Source organism: Dromiciops gliroides, chromosome 1 (assembly GCF_019393635.1).
Source record: "Dromiciops gliroides isolate mDroGli1 chromosome 1, mDroGli1.pri, whole genome shotgun sequence".
In the NCBI taxonomy this organism is placed as follows: domain Eukaryota; kingdom Metazoa; phylum Chordata; class Mammalia; order Microbiotheria; family Microbiotheriidae; genus Dromiciops; species Dromiciops gliroides.
The window spans coordinates 63317244-63335182 of record NC_057861.1 but is presented as its reverse complement, the minus strand read 5'-3'; the positions used below and the strand labels follow the sequence as shown (position 1 = coordinate 63335182).

At 39.6% G+C, this 17939-nt stretch overlaps 1 protein-coding gene and 4 non-coding genes across 5 annotated transcripts; 4 read left to right on the top strand and 1 right to left on the bottom strand.

Moving 5' to 3' along the window:
- The first annotated feature begins 5962 nt into the window (after positions 1-5962).
- On the top strand, positions 5963-6035 carry TRNAM-CAU. Its single transcript has one exon. It is a non-coding gene; the product is annotated as a tRNA-Met (tRNA).
- Positions 6036-6850: 815 nt separating this feature from the next.
- Positions 6851-6924, top strand: TRNAN-GUU. Its single transcript has one exon. It is a non-coding gene; the product is annotated as a tRNA-Asn (tRNA).
- Positions 6925-7471: 547 nt separating this feature from the next.
- Positions 7472-7544, top strand: TRNAF-GAA. The gene has a single exon. It is a non-coding gene; the product is annotated as a tRNA-Phe (tRNA).
- Positions 7545-10464: 2920 nt separating this feature from the next.
- LOC122737270 (histone deacetylase complex subunit SAP18-like) lies at positions 10465-10983 on the bottom strand. Its single transcript, XM_043979749.1, has one exon. It carries the CDS (start codon positions 10981-10983, stop codon positions 10465-10467), a length of 519 nt encoding a protein of 172 aa, XP_043835684.1.
- Positions 10984-12892: 1909 nt separating this feature from the next.
- Positions 12893-12965, top strand: TRNAF-GAA. The gene has a single exon. It is a non-coding gene; the product is annotated as a tRNA-Phe (tRNA).
- The last annotated feature ends 4974 nt before the right edge of the window (positions 12966-17939 follow it).

Here is a 17939-nt window from a genome sequence, read left to right as displayed (position 1 = left end):
ATGATTGCATTTTTTACCCTAGTCTTAAGATTTTTGCTGTAACCCCAAAAGAAAAAGTGTAATGGAGATATATCAGGTGACTACGGTGTCCAAGTAAGAGGACATCCTCTACTGATTCACATCTGAAAAAAATGCCAAATGAAACTGTTACCTATACCCATAATTCAGAATGACTGAGTGCCTCATTTTGTCATAATTAAAATTTTAAATGTTATTCAAAATTCACAAAGCTTTCTAAATAAGTGTAAAAGAAATATAAATAATTAAATTTTCAAATGATTTTTATAGGTTTGTACCATTTATACTTCTTGAGTTATTACCCCAATAGCCCTGTTATTTGTTAACACATCTTGAATACCAAAAACTTAAGAGAGACATTTGGTACAAAGATTTTTCCCCCAATTTAACTGCTTCCTTTCTTATCCTAGTTGTACTAATTTTGTTTGTGCAGAAGCTTTTCAATTTCATGTATCATAATCAAAAGTTATCCATTTTATTTTTTGAAATTGCTTCTTTCCCTTTTTTGGTTAAAATTGTATTTCCTACCTATTGCTGTGAAAAAATATATTAAATCCTTCTCTTTGAATTTTATGCAATAATATTTAATGTTAAGATCACATATACATTTTGAATTTATTTTAGAATATGGTATTAAGTAGTAATTGCACCCTAATTTCTGTCAGATTGTTCTATAGTTCTTTCCTAAGTAATTTATATTTTTAAGTTTATCAAAGACTGGGTTATTGGGTTTCATTGTTTCTGATTCTCCTATTTTAGACTATTTCATTGATGTACCTTTCTATTTTAAACAAGTGTCAGTTTTGGTGACTGCTGCTTTATAATATTATTAAAGGCCAGAAGTGCTATTTCCCTCTTGTCTATGCCTCTTTTCATTATTTTTCTTGACATTCTCAATAATTTATTTCTTCAAATTATTTTATTAAGTTTTTTAAAGCGTCCCTTTTATAATTTTATTATTATGGCATCAAAACTATAAATTAACTATTAAAAACAATTTTTGGGCAGCAAGGCCCAGTCAAAAGCACTAAATATACTTTGAGCTATTTGTCTTTTTTATTTCTTCAAGGAACACTTTGTAATTGAGTCTATCCAAGTATTTTGTGTGCTTTGGTAGATGGTTCCCCAAATATTTTGTGTGTTTTGTAGTTATATGGAATATAATTTCCCTTTCTATTACTACCTCTTGTATTTTATCAACATATAGAAATGTTGGGTTTTGAGGATTTACTTTATAGCTTGCAACTTTGCTGAAGAGACTAATTATCTCAATTAATATCTCTGCTTATTTCCCAGGAGTTTCTAAATCAGTGACCATGTAATTAGCAAATAAGGATGGTTTTATTTCTTTTTTACTTGTCTTTCTAATTTAACCCTTTAATTTGTTCCTCTTCTCTTGTTGTTGTTGTTGTTAGCATTTCCAGAATTATTTCAAATATGGTGAGGAGAGTAGGAATTGTCGCTTTACTCTTGTATTTATTGGGAAAACTTCGGGTATATCTCTATTCTATATGCTGGTTTCCATTCATTTAAAAACTGTTTTTGGCCAATTTTATGGATAGGAAGTTCTATTTAATAGTTGTTTTAAATTGAATTTCTTAACTTATGGGGAGTGTGATTGCTTTTTACAGGTAATCATCTACACATTTGTGTTTGTTTATGTCACTTTTCTGTTCATATATTTTCACCATTTGTCTATTGGAGACTATCTTATAGTTTTTAGATGTCAGGCTTTCATATCATATAATTATCCTGAATATTTCTTCCTTAACTTTTTTTGTACTACATTTTGAAAATTTTATGTAAACAAATCCAACTACTTTGTGGTCAAGAATTTATTCTGTTTTTCTGACCACTAAGAATTTAGCACTCATCCATAATGGAGATCACTATAATGTTCTAATTTCTGTTAACCCTTATTCTTTTTTCCTTCTGTTTAGCTAAATATTTCATCTGGCTTCTGTCTGTCTGTCTTTGTATGTGTTTGCGTGTTATATACTGTTGGAACTATGGGCTTTACCTCACCTCCTAATATTGCTTTGCTTTCCAGTTTTCCTAGCAGCATAATTCATTTCCCCAATAAGCATTTCTTTAGTACCTACTATGTGTCAATCAGGCAGCTAGGTAGCACAGTGGTATATAGACCACTGGGCCTGCAGTCAGGAGGAGCTCAGTTCAATTTGAACCTCATATACTTACTAACTGTATGACCCTGAGCAAGTCACTTAACCCTATTTGCCTCAGTTTCTCATCTGTAAAATGAGCAAACTACTTTAGTGGCAAATCACTCCAGTATCATTGCTAAGAAAACCTCAAATGGGGTCATAAAGAGTAGGCCATAACTGAACGACAACAAAAAATGTGTCAGTCACCATGTTAAGTCCTGGGAATACAAAGAAAGGCAAAAGACCATCCAAGCTTTTAAGGAACTTGGAATTTAATGAGGGAAACAACATGAAGCTATAGATTGGAGTTAATCAGTGCAGACAAGGCCTTACCATTAAGGAAGATCAGGAAAGACTTCTCATAGAAGATAAAATTTTGTCTGGGACTTTGAGGTAGCCAGGAGAGCTGGGAGGTAGAGATGAGGAAGGAGGGTCTTCCAGGCCTGTGGAACAGCCGAAGAAAATGTCTGGAGTCCAGAGATGTAACATTTCTTGTGAGGAGGGGAGGGGGTCGGAGACACTGGATCACAGAATAAGTTGAGGGTGGGATAGAGTGGGGTGTGAGGAATACCAATACTGGAAATGTAGGAGGAGGCCACGTTGTGAAGGGCTTTGAATGCCAACAGAGGATTTTATATTTGAACTTGGAAGTGATAGGGAACCCCTGGAGTTGATTGAAGAGGGGATTTAGATGGTCAGATTTATGCTTTAGGGAGATTCTTTTTTTTTTTTTGGTGAGGCAATTGGGGTTAAGTGACTTGCCCAGGGTCACACAGCTAGTAAGTGTTAAGTGTCTGAGGCCGGATTTGAACTCAGGTACTCCTGACTCCAGGGCCGGTGCTCTATCCACTGCGCCACCTAGCTGCCCCAGGGAAATTCATTTGACAGCTGAGTGGAGGATCAATTCGGAGACCGAACAGTATGCCACTTTAATAGACAAGGTGGGATGTGACGAGGGCCTGTACCCATGTGCTGGCAGTGGTAAAGGAGAGAAGTGTTGGATGAAAGGATTGGAGGGAGAGATATTAGGAAGGCAAAATCAACAGGACTTAGCAACAGATTGGGAGGGGGGGGGGTTGTGGTGTGACTCCACTGAATTTATTGTGATTCAGTCAGTATGGTTTTGTGCTTTTCTAAGGTTTTGTTCAACAGCATGTTTGTAGGAGCAAATATAGCAGTTGGGAGATGATTCAAGGTTGAGGCTTGGCAGCTTAAAATAGCAATAGGATCAGGGGACAAAGGACTCGAGAAGAAAGCAAAGTAGAATTGACTGGGTTCACCAAGGGATCATGATGGGGAAGGGATGGGAGTGTAACTAGTATAGGGGGGACGGTTTGGGAATGAACTGAGAGGTCCAAAGATTTGAGGTCACAGTGTGGACAAAGAACAAGGTTTTTGGTTGCAAAGCAAAAGGACTGGCGGAATGCCAATAGACTGCTAAGATAAGGGAACTTCAGAGATTGTGAACATGGAATATGTACATTTGTGGTGATGGCAAGATCTAAGGTATGAGGATCTTTGCATGTAGTTGAAGTGGGGTAGAGTAGATCAGGAGAAATGAATGAACTGAGGAACTGGGAAGGTAGGGTGTTTGAGGGAGTATCAATGTTTGTTGAAGTGACTCAGGATATTGAGAAGGAGGGAAAGACTGTGAGCTAGTTACTAAACTTATTGAGGAAAGACAGAAAGTGGCCTGGAAGTCGATAGACTAAGTACTAACCTTTCATGGACATTTGGTTCTATTTCTAGGAACTCTGTCCTTTCACATTGAACAATTTTGTTCTTTTTTGGTGTTCAGTATAGATACGCTGGTAACTAACACTATATAATATGGTTCAGTGCCTGACAAGAGCAAGGATATTTTCATGCCACCTTGGTCAACTCTCCAAAAGAGATGAGGGGAGAAATGGACACAGTGAAGCTCAAGAGTTGGGTTCTTCCAACATGGTCCACTGTCTTGTCCACTGATTAGAGCTGACTCTATTCTCCATTGACTCTACAACTGCATTTGTGTTTTTAAAATTTCCTGCAGCAATCTGCAACCAGAAACAAGTCTGTTGTCTCTGCCAACCCTCTGAGTGATTTCCTGGTACTTTCATGTGAAAATAGAATGATCAAAGTGAGAAAAGTCAAGGCTTTTTAGTAGTTATCAAGCAGCCTAGTTTCAGGACCCTTATTTGTTGAGAGTCTGGGTCCCTAAAATTCTTTTTTATCTTCACTTTCCATCCTATAATTTCATCAAGAAAATTAACTCCCCCCCATTGACATAAATGTATATATGTAATATATATGGTTCAATATCTTTAGATCTTGGTCTATAAATGTACAATTTCTATCTATGATCCTAAACAATGAATTACGATATATTGAGATTTTTGCTGTATGTATCGTCTTCTTGATGTGCAATAGAGGTTTATTCTCACTGTTAGGTTCTTCATTTTTATTTGCTCTCTTTTGGGATTTTCTTTATGCAAGTCTCCAAAATGTCTAGGGGACCCAAGGGAACCAGGAGTTATGTCATCTTCACTCCTAACCTCTGGAAAATCACTCCTTCTGGGCCTCCTCACACATTGTAAGTCAATTTCAAGGCAATCTCATTTTTCCAGGCCCATAGAAACCCTAATAACCCACGTTTAAAGAGTCTGTCATCTTGAATGGCAACTAATTTTTTAAACCACTTTTTCCATCGTTCTTATTCTGCTTCAGTACTAGATCTGGAGGGACTTTTCTGAGAGGTGGAGAGGAAAATAAGGGAACAGAGAAGATACAAAGACCAAAGGGGGGATATGAGGAAGAGACTGTAGTTCTAAGAGGTGACTCTACAAACCTGTGGTCCTGTGGGGCTGAAGAGAAGAGCTTTCTTACTGACGTAGGAGAGTCTCTTCTGCGTGGAAGTGGAAGAGGGGCGAGGAACAGGGATCGGCCGTGGGGATTCTAGGGGGAAAAGAAATGACTGTCCCTGCCCTTAACAACTTACATTCTATTGACAGCTAAGGCATGCAAATTAATACAAGGATGCAGATTTACTTAGATGAAAAGGAGAGGTTAGGAAGTGGGAAATCAGAGACTAGATAAGGACATTTGACTTCTTATCTAGGAAAAAGTGCTAGGAAAGTGGCTTTGCAGCCTGGAAGAAAAGGGGTGTATTCTAACGGACCGAGCTATGGAGAGAATGCTTTGTATGGCTGGAGATAGTGGAGATTGGCTGGACCAGATAGTGCCCGATTTTTGGTTTTTTTTTTGTGAGGCAATTGGGGTTAAGTGACTTGCCCAAGGTCACACAGCTAGTATGTCAAGTGTCTGAGGCTGGATTTGAACCCAGGTCCTCCTGACTCCAGGGCCAGTGCTTTATCCACCGCGCCACCTAGCTGCCCCGATAGTGCCCTGTTTTGAGTGGGCAGGCTGGTGTGAGGAACGTTTTGGCTGGACCTGAGCCTCCGCGAAGGGTGGTTGTGAAAGAAATGTGTAAGAGTCGGTTGGAGCCACATTGTGATGTCTACTTACCTTCAGCTAGTTCTACCTAAAATGATGCTAATGCACCGTCCTGTTCCAAGAGGTGTCCTCCCCCTCGGGGCGCTTCTCCCCTGCATTATCTAAGTATCCTCAGCACCCCAAAGTGGAAACTAGAGCAAAAGTCTAGGATTCTTTTTCGGAATATCTAAAAACCACATTATATTCAATTAGAAATGAACAGTAAAACCAAAAACATACAAAGATCTCAGCAGTTGAAAATGACACTTTTTTCCCTGAGGTACTTAGAGACTCCTCTCTCTACGTCTGCCTTCTTAGCGCAGTAGGCAGCGCGTCAGTCTCATAATCTGAAGGTCCTGAGTTCGAGCCTCAGAGAAGGCAGGTAAATTTTTGAGCTTTCTGGGACCAAGACAAATACTATGTAAACTTAGTTCCCTACTCATCTGTAACAGAATGGCAAGGAAAGAGCAAGAGATCTGTAGATACGTCTGCTGACTTTTTCTTAGAAGTTGGAATCTGGAGAGACCAATTATCCATAGATCTAGACGCACTATTTTACATCAGCTCCTCAAAGGGAAAACTATGTGTGGACTTTTCAGGAAATGGCTAAAACCCGAGTTCCCCATAGAAAGAAAAAATGCGAGGTATCTTCTCTCCTTTACCTTCCCCCTTTTCACTTGAGCTTGAAATTTAGGCAAGAAAGATGGAGAGAAAAACGGTATAATGAGAGTGACGACCCCTCCGATTTCTGGATCTTTACAAGATCAGAATTTACTTTCCTTAGAAAGAGATAAAACTACTGCTTCCTTTGCCCTCTACATAAACCAGTCGGTGAAATCCAGGATACAGTCGTCTCTGGGGAACACTAGGAAGCAATCGCTGCCAAAATCTGTGATATAAACTTTTTATCTATCTGCTACCCACAGTGTGTGGGTGCTGGTGGGGGTGGGGAAGAGGGGTATGGAGGGGTGAACTACCATGGTTCTTTCCCGGCTTCTAGGGGAATTCTGGGTTCTACTGGGCATACAGATTCAATTATTGTTTCTTCTGTCATTTTTGGTTGGCCTTGTGCAAAGCTTTGGATGAATTCGAAAGCACCTTCTATACTATTAAACCAAAACAAAAAATTCTGATAGGAACAACATTGCTTTGTCTTACATATGAAGGGAACTCCATCGAGCCTCTCAGAAGAGGACGTCTCTGTGGCGCAATCGGTTAGCGCGTTCGGCTGTTAACCGAAAGGTTGGTGGTTCAAGCCCACCCAGGGACGTTTTCAATCTTAAACTTTACAAAATATGAATTTCAAATCTTCAAGAATCTTAAAATGTATGCAATTTACCAAACTGGCGGATTTGCGTAGATGAAGCTTTGCGTGCGCAGTAGTGCTAATTATCTATATACTTGGCTGATTAAGCTTTTAATCCAGATCTCCGAGTTTTTCCTCCTCTCTTTGTTCCCCTCTACTGTGCCCTCCCCCCTTTCCCTTGTGTTCCTTTCCCAAAGCCATCAGGGTTCCCACAACAGGTGACCAAGCTAGTGAACAACCTGTCTCTCGCCACAATTATGATCGAGATGGAGAATTAACAGGTTTTCCGGAGATCCCAAATGATTTTCTTCCTGATGAGTCAGACACATTATTGTGTTCTCCCTTTGACACGAGGTTGGAGCGTTTCTCCTTTCTTTCAAAATTAGAGCAAAATAGGATATTTGGCCGCTAGGTCCCATTTTTTCCCCCACCAAAATTCTACACGTATTTTGAAACTGAAACTTTGACAACCTATAGGAAAGGAAAGGAGGGGGGAAACCTTTTCAGTTGGGCCGAAATAGCTCAGTTGGGAGAGCGTTAGACTGAAGATCTAAAGGTCCCTGGTTCGATCCCGGGTTTCGGCAAAGGAAAAACTTTCTTTTAAAGAACTTCTTAGGTATTTGAATAAGGGATTTCTAAATCCTTTAAGGAGATACTGTTGTGTTATCAGTTAAGTCTCTAAACCAATGGCTGACCTTTTTTTTTTAATTTTTTTTTTTTTTAGTGAGGCAATTGGGGTTAAGTGACTAGCTCAGGGTCACACAGCTAGTAAGTGTTAAGTGTCTGAGGCCGAATTTGAACTCAGGTACTCCTGACTTCAGGGCCGGTGCTCTATCCACTGTGCCACCTAGCTGCCCCAGTGGATGACCTTTTATATCATTATTCCCCCCCTTTCCAGGGTGACATTCCCCTCATACCATCCTTTGTATGGAAGGGAAACGTGATTTTTTCTCAAGGAAATGTGTAGGTTGAGAGAGATCTATATCTCTATCTCTATCTCTATCTGTCTTTTTTTTTTTTTTGCGGGGGAGAGGGACGTACAGGGGGGTGGGTCGGTATGGGGAGAATGTCATACTTGAGGTTCTCGAATTCATCAGGGAGAGGAAAGCAGGGCATTCTGGGATCACTCTGGACGTTTCTTTTCAATTTCCATTGGGGCAGGAGGACAAGGACAGATTCCTCATTGTCACCCCCATTCTAGTCTCAGTCCATCTCTTACTCCGAGTATCTGACTACACTCGGGCGGTATTTAAGGAGGTCACCCTACAATACTGTCCAGTACAATCCCATCCAGTCCAAACAATCCATTCCAATCCTACCCAATAACTATTTATCCTGCTGTGCAGGATTCTAGGGATATAAGGACAAAACAAAAAACAACCTCTGCCCTCAAGGCGGTTCCATTCTGTAGGAGGAATGGAGGGTGGGGGATATAGTATGTAAACAGATAAATATATCCATTATTTTTTTCTTTTTTAAAACTTTTTTTCAATTAACATCAATTTATTTTCTCTCCCATCCACCTCCCTCTAGGATGGGGGTGGGGGTGGGGGAGAGAAGAGGAGCATAAACAAAACTCTTGCAACAAATTTGCATAACCAAGCAAAAGAAATTCCCACACTGACTGCATATATTAACAAAATGTCATTCTATATCTTGAGTCCCTACATGTCTCTATCAGGAGGTGGGGAACGTACTTGATCATTGGTTATCTGGTATCATGGTTGGTCATTGTGTTGATCAGTGTTCTTATGCTTTTCAAAGAAATGCCTTTTGCTTGGGTAGAACTCCTCTGGGGAATTTATGAGAGGAACGGCAAGCTTCACACAGTATGAGAATGTCATGGTTGATTATGATGTACACTATAAGAGAAAATATTACATGAGTGAGCTCACATATCTACTGAAGTCAGATTTGGATCTTAGCTCTAGCTTGTTAAGATATTTCTGGATTTGAATTGTCACACAGAGTGTTAGCTCAGAGGTGTCTGTCATCTGCAATTTTGCTAACCCAACCACCTCAACTTACATCTAGAATAATTGATAAAAGTATTGATTAGCCTAAGATATAGACAATTCCCTTCTCAACTTCTGGAGCATTTGGTTTCTCACACACAATGTGAAATTTGGTCCTCAACAAAATAGTTCATAGTGTAACGATTGAAATGACACCACCTGCTGGAGAGTTACCATAGGAAAGCTCCGCCAAGAGGAGAAGGTGTCTGAGGGCAAGCCATGCGGTTTTCTTTGGTGTTAGGAAGTTGTTTGCTCATGGGTACTGTCTATCAAAGCTACCAGCCAATGAGCTTGGAGCTGTGGGGGTGTGTGTGGCAGCAGCGGGGGATGTTCCCAGTTTCACAGGAGGCTTCTGGGAGGAAGGAGGAAGTGAAGTATTGGGTCCTTTTTGTTCCTGACCTCTCCATGGTGGGTCAGATGATGGGATCTCTTAGAAATAGTTAGATTTTTACCTTTCTCTCTGATGCTCTTTAATAAATACTTAAACACTTAAATACTTTTGCTAAAGCTTATAATTTCTTGGCGACCACTCATTAGATATTTTAGACAGACTACCTAGAATCTTAGCCCCTTACAATAGTAAACATCAATGGCAATAATTGTGGAATGAAATTTGGCTTGAAGAATTAGGGAAGGGGGCAGCTAGGTGGTGCAGAGGATAAAGCAAAGGCCCTGGATTCAGGAGCACCTGAGTTCAAATTCACCCTCAGACATTTGACACTTACTAACTGTGTGACCTTGGGCAAGTCACTTAACCCTCATTACCCTGCAAAAAGAAAAAGGGAAAACCCCTCTAAAAGTAATACCTCAGATTTTCTCAAGAAAAAAATGGTCTCTACAAATCTGAAGCACCAATTTTGTGATTTACAGATAAATGAGGGGGGCAGCTAGATGGCACAGTGGATGGAGCACTGGCCCTGGAGTCAGGAGTACCTGAGTTCAAATCCAGCTTCAGACACTTAACAATTACTAGCTGTGTGACCCTGGGCAAGTCACGTAACCCCACTTGCCTCACTAAAAAACAAACAGATAAATGAGGGACACAATGTTGCTCAATACCAATGATTAAAACAGACACTTTAGAAGATTTCCCTGCAGTGGCACAAGATAGGAACACTGTTTCCTGGGAGAGAAAAAGAAGTAATTTGGTTTTACTGTAGTTCAGACTGAGACCTTTAAAAAATTGATAAAGTAAGCCATCAATCAACATGCATTTATTAATTGACTACTATATGCCAGGCCTGGAAGTAAGAGAAATGCAAGATCTACTTTAATTTGGAAATACTGGTTCAGGCCCCCTTTGCTGTTACAATATTGTTATGGGTAGGTCTAATTTTGTTGAGGAACTTTCATCATTAATCATATAAATGATCTTCCAACACACTGTCTGATAAAGGAATCCTCTCAACAGAGTCCCTGACAATGCTCATCTAGCTTCTTTTGTTTTTTGTTTTTTGGGGGTTTTTTTGCAAGAAATAGTAAACAAAGTTTAATATGGTCTCATGCACCCTGAGGGAGGTGGTGCCTGATTTGGGGGAGTAATTGTTATATCCAAATAATCTCCTATCTGGAACTTCTGAGACTGTACGGTCATGGAGTCATCAGTTCCCTTTCTGCCAGACATTGTACTGCCAATCTCTTTCACTCTATAACCAGGTCTTTTAAGATCCGTAAAAACAATAGCAAAATTGAAGTGTGTAGCCTTCTTTTGAGCTTCTGGGTAGACTTCTTTTACTAAACTAGTCAATTCTTTAAAGGTTGCATCCATCCAGGTGTAGATCTGCAGCTGGCTCAAAGGCACGTTTCCTCGGGAGAACTCTTCCACTCGGTGGTGTCGGCTGTTATTGGTGGTGAAGACCCGCAGGATCAGAGGGCACGTCTTCTCCCGGTCAATGGGCTTCTCCGGTTCCTTCTTAATTTCCTCCTGAGTGATGAGGAACTCCACTGCCATCTTCCTCCTTCGGCCTCCTAGACGCTCATTGTGACCTCCGACCCCGGCCCCGAACATGAATGAAGTCTCTCTCGAGGAGAATCTCAACAGCCATCTAGCTTCTTTTGAACATTTATAGTGACAGGGAACTCAGTACATTAGAGTCAGCCCATATTGTATGATATTTGGCTTCTCTATCTCTGTTCAGGATTGGTTTTCCTCTCCTGAGTAAACTTGAAATTCTAGTTTTGTTTGTGTCTTTCTAAACTACTCCAGTGGTCCAGGTTTTCAAGTGCTACTGGATAAAGCAGATGCTTCTAGGGGCCCCATTTCTTTTTCTTTTTTAAATTAAAGTATTTTATTATTTTCCAGTTACATATAAGGATAGTTTTCAACATTTGTATTCACAGGATTTTTAGTTCCAAATTTTTTTCTCCTATCCTCCCTTCCCTCCCTCCTCCCCAAGATGGAAAGCAGTCTGATATAGGTTGTATATATACAAGCACATTAAACATATTTCTACATTAGTCATCTTGTGAAAGAAGAATCAGCAAAAGGGAAAAACCTCAAAAAAGAAGGAAAAAACAGTCCAAAAGTAGAAACAGTATGGTTCAATCTGCATTCATAATTCACAGTTCTTTTTTCTGAATGTTGAAAATATTTTCTATCATGAGTTCTTCAAAACTTTTTTGGATTGTTGCAAAGCTGAGAAGAGCCAAGTCTATCTAGGGACCCCATTTCAATCTATAAAGCTTGTTTGTTTGGTTTTTAACAGCACTGTGTTATGTTCCTCTCAGATTGTGGGATCTTCCTTTTACCTACGCACCGTTCCTTTGTCAAAAGAAGAAAGAAAGAAAGAAAGAAAGAAAGAAAGAAAGAAAGAAAGAAAGAAAGAAAGAAAGAAAGAAAGAAAGAAAGAAAGAAAGGAAGGAAGGAAGGAAGGAAGGAAGGAAGGAAGGAAGGAAGGAAGGAAGGAAGGAAGGAAGGAAAGAAAGAAAAGAAAAGAAGAGAAAAGAAAAGAAAAGAAAAGAAATGATTATATTGTGCAGTTCAATTTGCGGTCTCTCATATTTATTTTCTCTTCGAGGTAAATCTGCCAAACCTCTTTAAAATTAAAGAAAAAGAAAAAAGGAGACTCTGGGATTGATTACTCCTACCCCAGATCTTCCGGGAAGAAGTCATGGTTCTCTTCTTACTGCTTTATTGTTATTCAGATTGGGGGAATCAGAGTTTTGTTATTTCTCTTATGGTTGTGTCTTCATCGGGAGCCAAATACAGTCTGTATGCAAATTCAAGACTCTGCAAAGAGCCCAACATAAAAGCTACAAGATAGCTAAAGGAAGATCTTGAGAACTCTATTAAAGAGATTTTCAGGAGCTGTAAATTACCTCTTTCCTACATGTGCTTTCCAATCTTGAGCCCATTTTTTCTTTGATTCTGTACATATGGATGGGAGACTGTATCACAGACTTTTGGAAGGATGTTTTATACCAACTATAAAACCCTTCTGCAGTGTTTGACAGGACATCCTTGTCCCTTCCTCCCTTTCTGGATACTCTTCTTCTTAGGTTCTTTAGACTCTCCTCACTTAGTTCTCCTATAGGATAGAATGAACTTCGTTCTTAGTCTCCTACTCAGGAGTTCTCAAAAGCTCTAAGTTGAAGAGAAGGTGCTGACCGTCTCTTGATTCTACTGCGAGAGGGATTTACATCAATGGAGTTCTGTATATCGATGAAATAGCAGGTCCAGTTAATACAATCACCATCCCTCTCCCACATAGCAGAGACTGAAACCTTACTGGCCCACTGAAATGTCATTCCATCCATGCCTGAAGCAGGCTCAGAGTAAAGACTTGGGAGCTGCAATGTACCAGAATTGACTCAGAACTGGTTATTCAAGTCAACAATTTCCCCTTTAAAAACTTTTAGATTTGAAAAGGATGGAAAACTTTACAAAAGAATAGTAATAAAAACTATTGTCTAAGTAAGCCGAAATAGCTCAGTTGGGAGAGCGTTAGACTGAAGATCTAAAGGTCCCTGGTTCGATCCCGGGTTTCGGCAGTTGGGTTTTGCATTGACAGAATTACAAAAATTGCATCTGTCTGCTTCTCAGCAATGGTGACTTCTCTTAGTTCACTTACTACTCTGTTCTGACTTCCTTTCCCACTCCCTTTTGTTGTGGCATGATTCTTCGACTTTTGCCCTAGATCCTCCCCAGGGACCAACCGGAGTCACGAAGACCCTAGTTTAAATCCTGCCTTGCTACCTTACTATCTGTGACCCTGAACAAATCATTTTACTCCATTTACTCAGTGTTCTCATGATCTACCTCACAGGTTATTGTGGAGATCAAACAAGATAAAACATGTAAGGTACTTTGCAATTATAAAGCTCTATATAAATACTAGCTATTATTATTACTAATAAGAGTAATAAAGTACATGAAGGGATAAAAATGGAACACTTAGCTGCTTTTGATGGTTGCTTGTCATCTGGTCTAGATGAATTACATCTGAGGGTACTGAAACATTGTAAAAGAGTTATTAAGGAACCACTGTCTGATCATTTGAAAGATTGAAGAGGAATTCATGATGGAATTGATGAGGCATTCATGGAACTGATCAAGGCAAAAATCCCAACATTCAAGAAAAAAGAGAGAAGAGAACAAAGTGTGCAAATTATGACAGTGAGTTACTATTTTATTCTTGGAAGATTTCTGGAAAGTATCATACTCTTTGGCTCATTTTGTCCCTACCCCAGGATGGAACCAAAAGGGGAAAGTATCTCAAATAAAACATATATGTCTTATTCCCAGGGTATCCCCAAAAGTGAGAAATAAAGACCAGGATCATACACACACACACACACACACACACACACACACACACACACACACACACACACATGAAGATACTATACAAAGTAGTAATAATAAGGCATAGTAGAGTTTTTACTTTCTCCATTATAAAAGAAATGCTTACATAATGAGGGACCTGATCAATGAAGAGCCATTCCTTAGAATATACACAATATTCTCTGCTAATACATATGGAAGCTTAGTAAACTTGTTCTGGGAAATGTATCATAGAGCTCTTTTCTTCCATGCTTTGGAGGATGTGTAGATATTATTTGACTGTTTCTTGTTAGCCTTCTGCATGGTGATAACAAACCTTTTAATTGGCTGCTAAACTGGAATTAATTGTGGATGAAAAAGACTTTATCAAATGAACTCTCTCTTTACCCAGTGAGTGAACTAAGAAATACAGTGGGTCTGCAGGTAAGGGAAGGATCTCAGGTCCTCTATCCCCATCTGACCACCATGTGGTAAGAAGTGATACAAGAGCACTCCCAAGGTCTCCCTGAAGAACTTTGTTACCAACTGTGTGGCATGGGAAACACTGACAAAGGACTGCCCAGCATGGCAGGCCTGCTCTATGAGTGATGCAGAATTTCAGAAGCTCAGAGAAATGTGAGACATGCAGATTTAATGATATCTCCACTCCAAATGTTCATATGGACTATTTGTGCCCAACTTGTGTTAATTGCTCTGATCCAGCCACTGTCAGACACACTGTATCTTGACTCCAACATAGTGATGCCTTTTTTGGTCCTCTTCAAGAACAAAGTCTGGGAACCCATGGTGCCATTGTTTCTCTGGCCTGAGTATTTTTATTTTTATTTTTCCTGATCACAGGTGAATGAGTAACAGAGATGGGATTGAATTGACCAACTCAGTCTTTGCACTTCGAAAGGTTGGAGAGTCATCAGAGGTTCAACAAATGAAATCAGTAACAGAAGTAAGTCATTATTTAGGGGTAGCTCTTCACCATACCTGCAACTGCCAGGTATGGTGAAGAGCTATCCCTACATAATGACTTATTGACCCATCCTGCTTCTGCTCCTACTGTACATGTTACCCTAGTAGCTCTGAGAGAGTCTTCATTCAACACTATTTCTAATCAAATGGTTGTCCATCTGTCCATACCCTCCTATGCTGTACTTGGCTATGAGCATAAATAAACCATCTTTATCCATCTCAGTGTGCCATTTGTTCAAACTCTACTCTAAATTTGCACAACAGTCATGAAATTATGTAGGTTCCCATTGGGTTATTCTGTCAATATGTACTCACACTTTTGGGTTGAGTCTCCTTGTGGGATGTGACTTCAATTGGGGTTGAAAAGTTTCTACAGGGGGCAGCTAGGTGGCACAGTGGATAGAGCACCAGCCCTGGAGTCAGGAGTACCTGAGTTCAAATCCGACCTCATATACTTAACACTTACTAGCTGTGTGACCCTGGGCAAATCACTTAACCCCTACTGCCTCACTAAAAAAAAAGAAAAGGTTCTACAGCATTCTTAAACTTATCCATCCCTCTAACTATAACTAATGTTACCCTTTAAAATTCAGATGAAACTTTTTTACACTCTTCAAGAGAGCACAGGGCATTGTATTGTTAAGGATAATGTTCAGATTCGCTCCTACAAAAATGACACTCCAACAACAGGTGAAGAAAATTAAATTTCTTTCTTTTTTTAGAGGCAATGGGGGCTAAGTGACTTGCCCAGGGTCACACAGCTAGTAAGTGTCAAGTGTCTGAGGTCGGATTTGAACTCAGGTACTCCTGAATCCAGGGCCGGTACTTTAACCACTGCGCCATCTAGCTGCCCCATGAAAATTAAATTTAATGAGTATTATAGTACAGGAAAAGAGATATTAGTTTTGCAACAGCAATAAAGTAAGCAGCTTAACAATATAACTATTAAAGCAAAAGTGACCACTATGTAGAGTTTTAAAGAGAAATACATCACCAAATCGGGGACGAACCAACTCCTGGGTCCAAATGGGTCCCTGTACAGCCTCCCAGAGGCCCGATTGGGAACATCCCAGGCAGAGCGTCCTCTCCACGGGTGAAACTCCAAAAAGGTGGGGGCTTACTTTGATTTATATTGTACCTTAAACAAAAGTGGCTTGAAGCCACCAATAGCGGCTTGTATGATGAGCTAATTTTATGATTGACACCAAGTGAGTTCGCAAAGATCACTGCCAGAGAAGTTGGAATAAACTTTTAGTTTCTCAGGACATACTCCTAAGGAGGAGCCAACCCCCCAGGACTACTCCTGGAATTGTTTATAGTCCCTAGGAATGGCTAGTTCCTGGGAACCTTAGGCAGTTCATCAGTGAGATATGCCTAGAAGGGACCTGGCCAGGATCCCAGCAGGGTATCCTCCTTCACGTTCCCATTCTTGGTCAAAACAGGGGCAATTTGGGGCAGCTAGATGGCACAATGGTTAAAGCACCGGCCCTGGATTCAGGAGTACCTGAGTTCAAATCCGGCTTCAGACATTTGACACTTACTAGCTGTGTGACCCTGGGCAAGTCACTTAACCCCCATTGCCTGCAAAAAAACCAAAACCAAAACAACAACAAAACCAGCGGCAATTTCCCACGTTAAGCTATAGCTAGAGTTAGCAGAAAACATCTGGGAGTTCATAGAGGGGGCAAAGAAAGGTTTGTGAGCTAGGCCTATACCTGGATAATCTTCTAATATTCATTTACCTTTCAGGCATCTAACACCTCCTTATCTGTCCCATACTCTTTGTGACTATATCATCTAAAGAAGAAATCAATTAATCAGAGACTGATTACCCCCCTGTCCTAATATATAAGAATATATATATATATATATATACATATATATATATATATTTAGGACTTAAAAAAATTCAAATGGTAGTCTTCAGTTTAGTGAATGAATTGATATTTCTTGCTGGAAATGCATCTGAATGAAGTTGTAGCTCCTTAAAGCAAAAGCTCTATTATGCTTTTGCTAAAAGAACAAATTGTAAGGCCATTCACCTTGGCAGCACTTATTATTTGGAGCTTTAGTTCTTTTAAGAACTTTGTTAGGGGATATGTTCCTAATCAATCAACAAGCATTAGTAAGTTTCTTTTAAGTGCCAGACATTCCTCTTGGCTAGGGATACAAATAGAAAATATAAAACAGTCCTTACTGACAATGGTTTATTCTGCTTACTTATGCAGTCTGTTGCTCATTATTTTGCTTGATATTTCTTAAATGCTTAAATGCTTTCTCTCGATTTCCAAAATCATGAAACTACAAATCTCATCCTAAATATAGTAGATTGGGGTGGGGGTAGCACTCTGGTTAATCTCCATACCCTGAGAATTTTCTACTCTATTCATGCCATTTTATTTAGATAATGGCTGCTCTAGAATATTTTAGAAATATTTATAACAGCTCTTCTTATGGTGGAAAAAATTGGAAACTAAGAGCATATCTATCTATCAACGGGGGAATGGCCAAACAAGTTTTGTTCTATCAGTTTGGTGGATATACACGTTGTAAGCAATGATGAAGGGGAAGGTTTCAAATAAACCTGGGAAGACTTGTATGAATTGGAGCTAAGAGAAGTGAGCAGGAACAGGAGAGAAATACATACAGTGACAATATTGTAAAGACAAGCAACTTTGAAAGACTTGGGAATTCTGAACAACAAAATGACCAGCCACAATTCCAGAGTACTTATGTTGAAGCATGTTGTCTATTTCTAGATAGACTAGATGAATTCAAGAGTGAATATCTTTGAAGGTATTTACATACATACATACATACATATACACACACATAATGTGTGCGCATATACACATATATTATGTTGGATTTGGTCAGTGCAGGAGTTTGTTTTGCTTTACCACGCATGTTTGTGACAAGGGCATTTTTCTTATTTTCTTAAGGGGAGGGGAGGTAGGAGGGAGAGAAGGGAGATCTTTATTTGAAAATAAAATACAATTTGTAAGAATAACTCCTCTACTTCCAGATTAGCAGGCAGAGCAAAAGAGGAGGGCTTATACAGACAGCTTAGCACGCCCTTGGATTTATAAGTGAGTCACTTATAAATGTAAAAGAAGTGTGAATGAAATATGCAATTGAATTACACATCAGGGTAGATGCTCCAAGAACTTTTAGGCAGTGTTCAGCCGTAGTAAATTGTATCTGAATTGCCTCAATCA

Bases quoted from the DNA above. Each gene is read 5' to 3' on its own strand.
- LOC122737270 (XM_043979749.1), bottom strand. From the start codon at position 10,983: ATGTTCGGGGCCGGGGTCGGAGGTCACAATGAGCGTCTAGGAGGCCGA.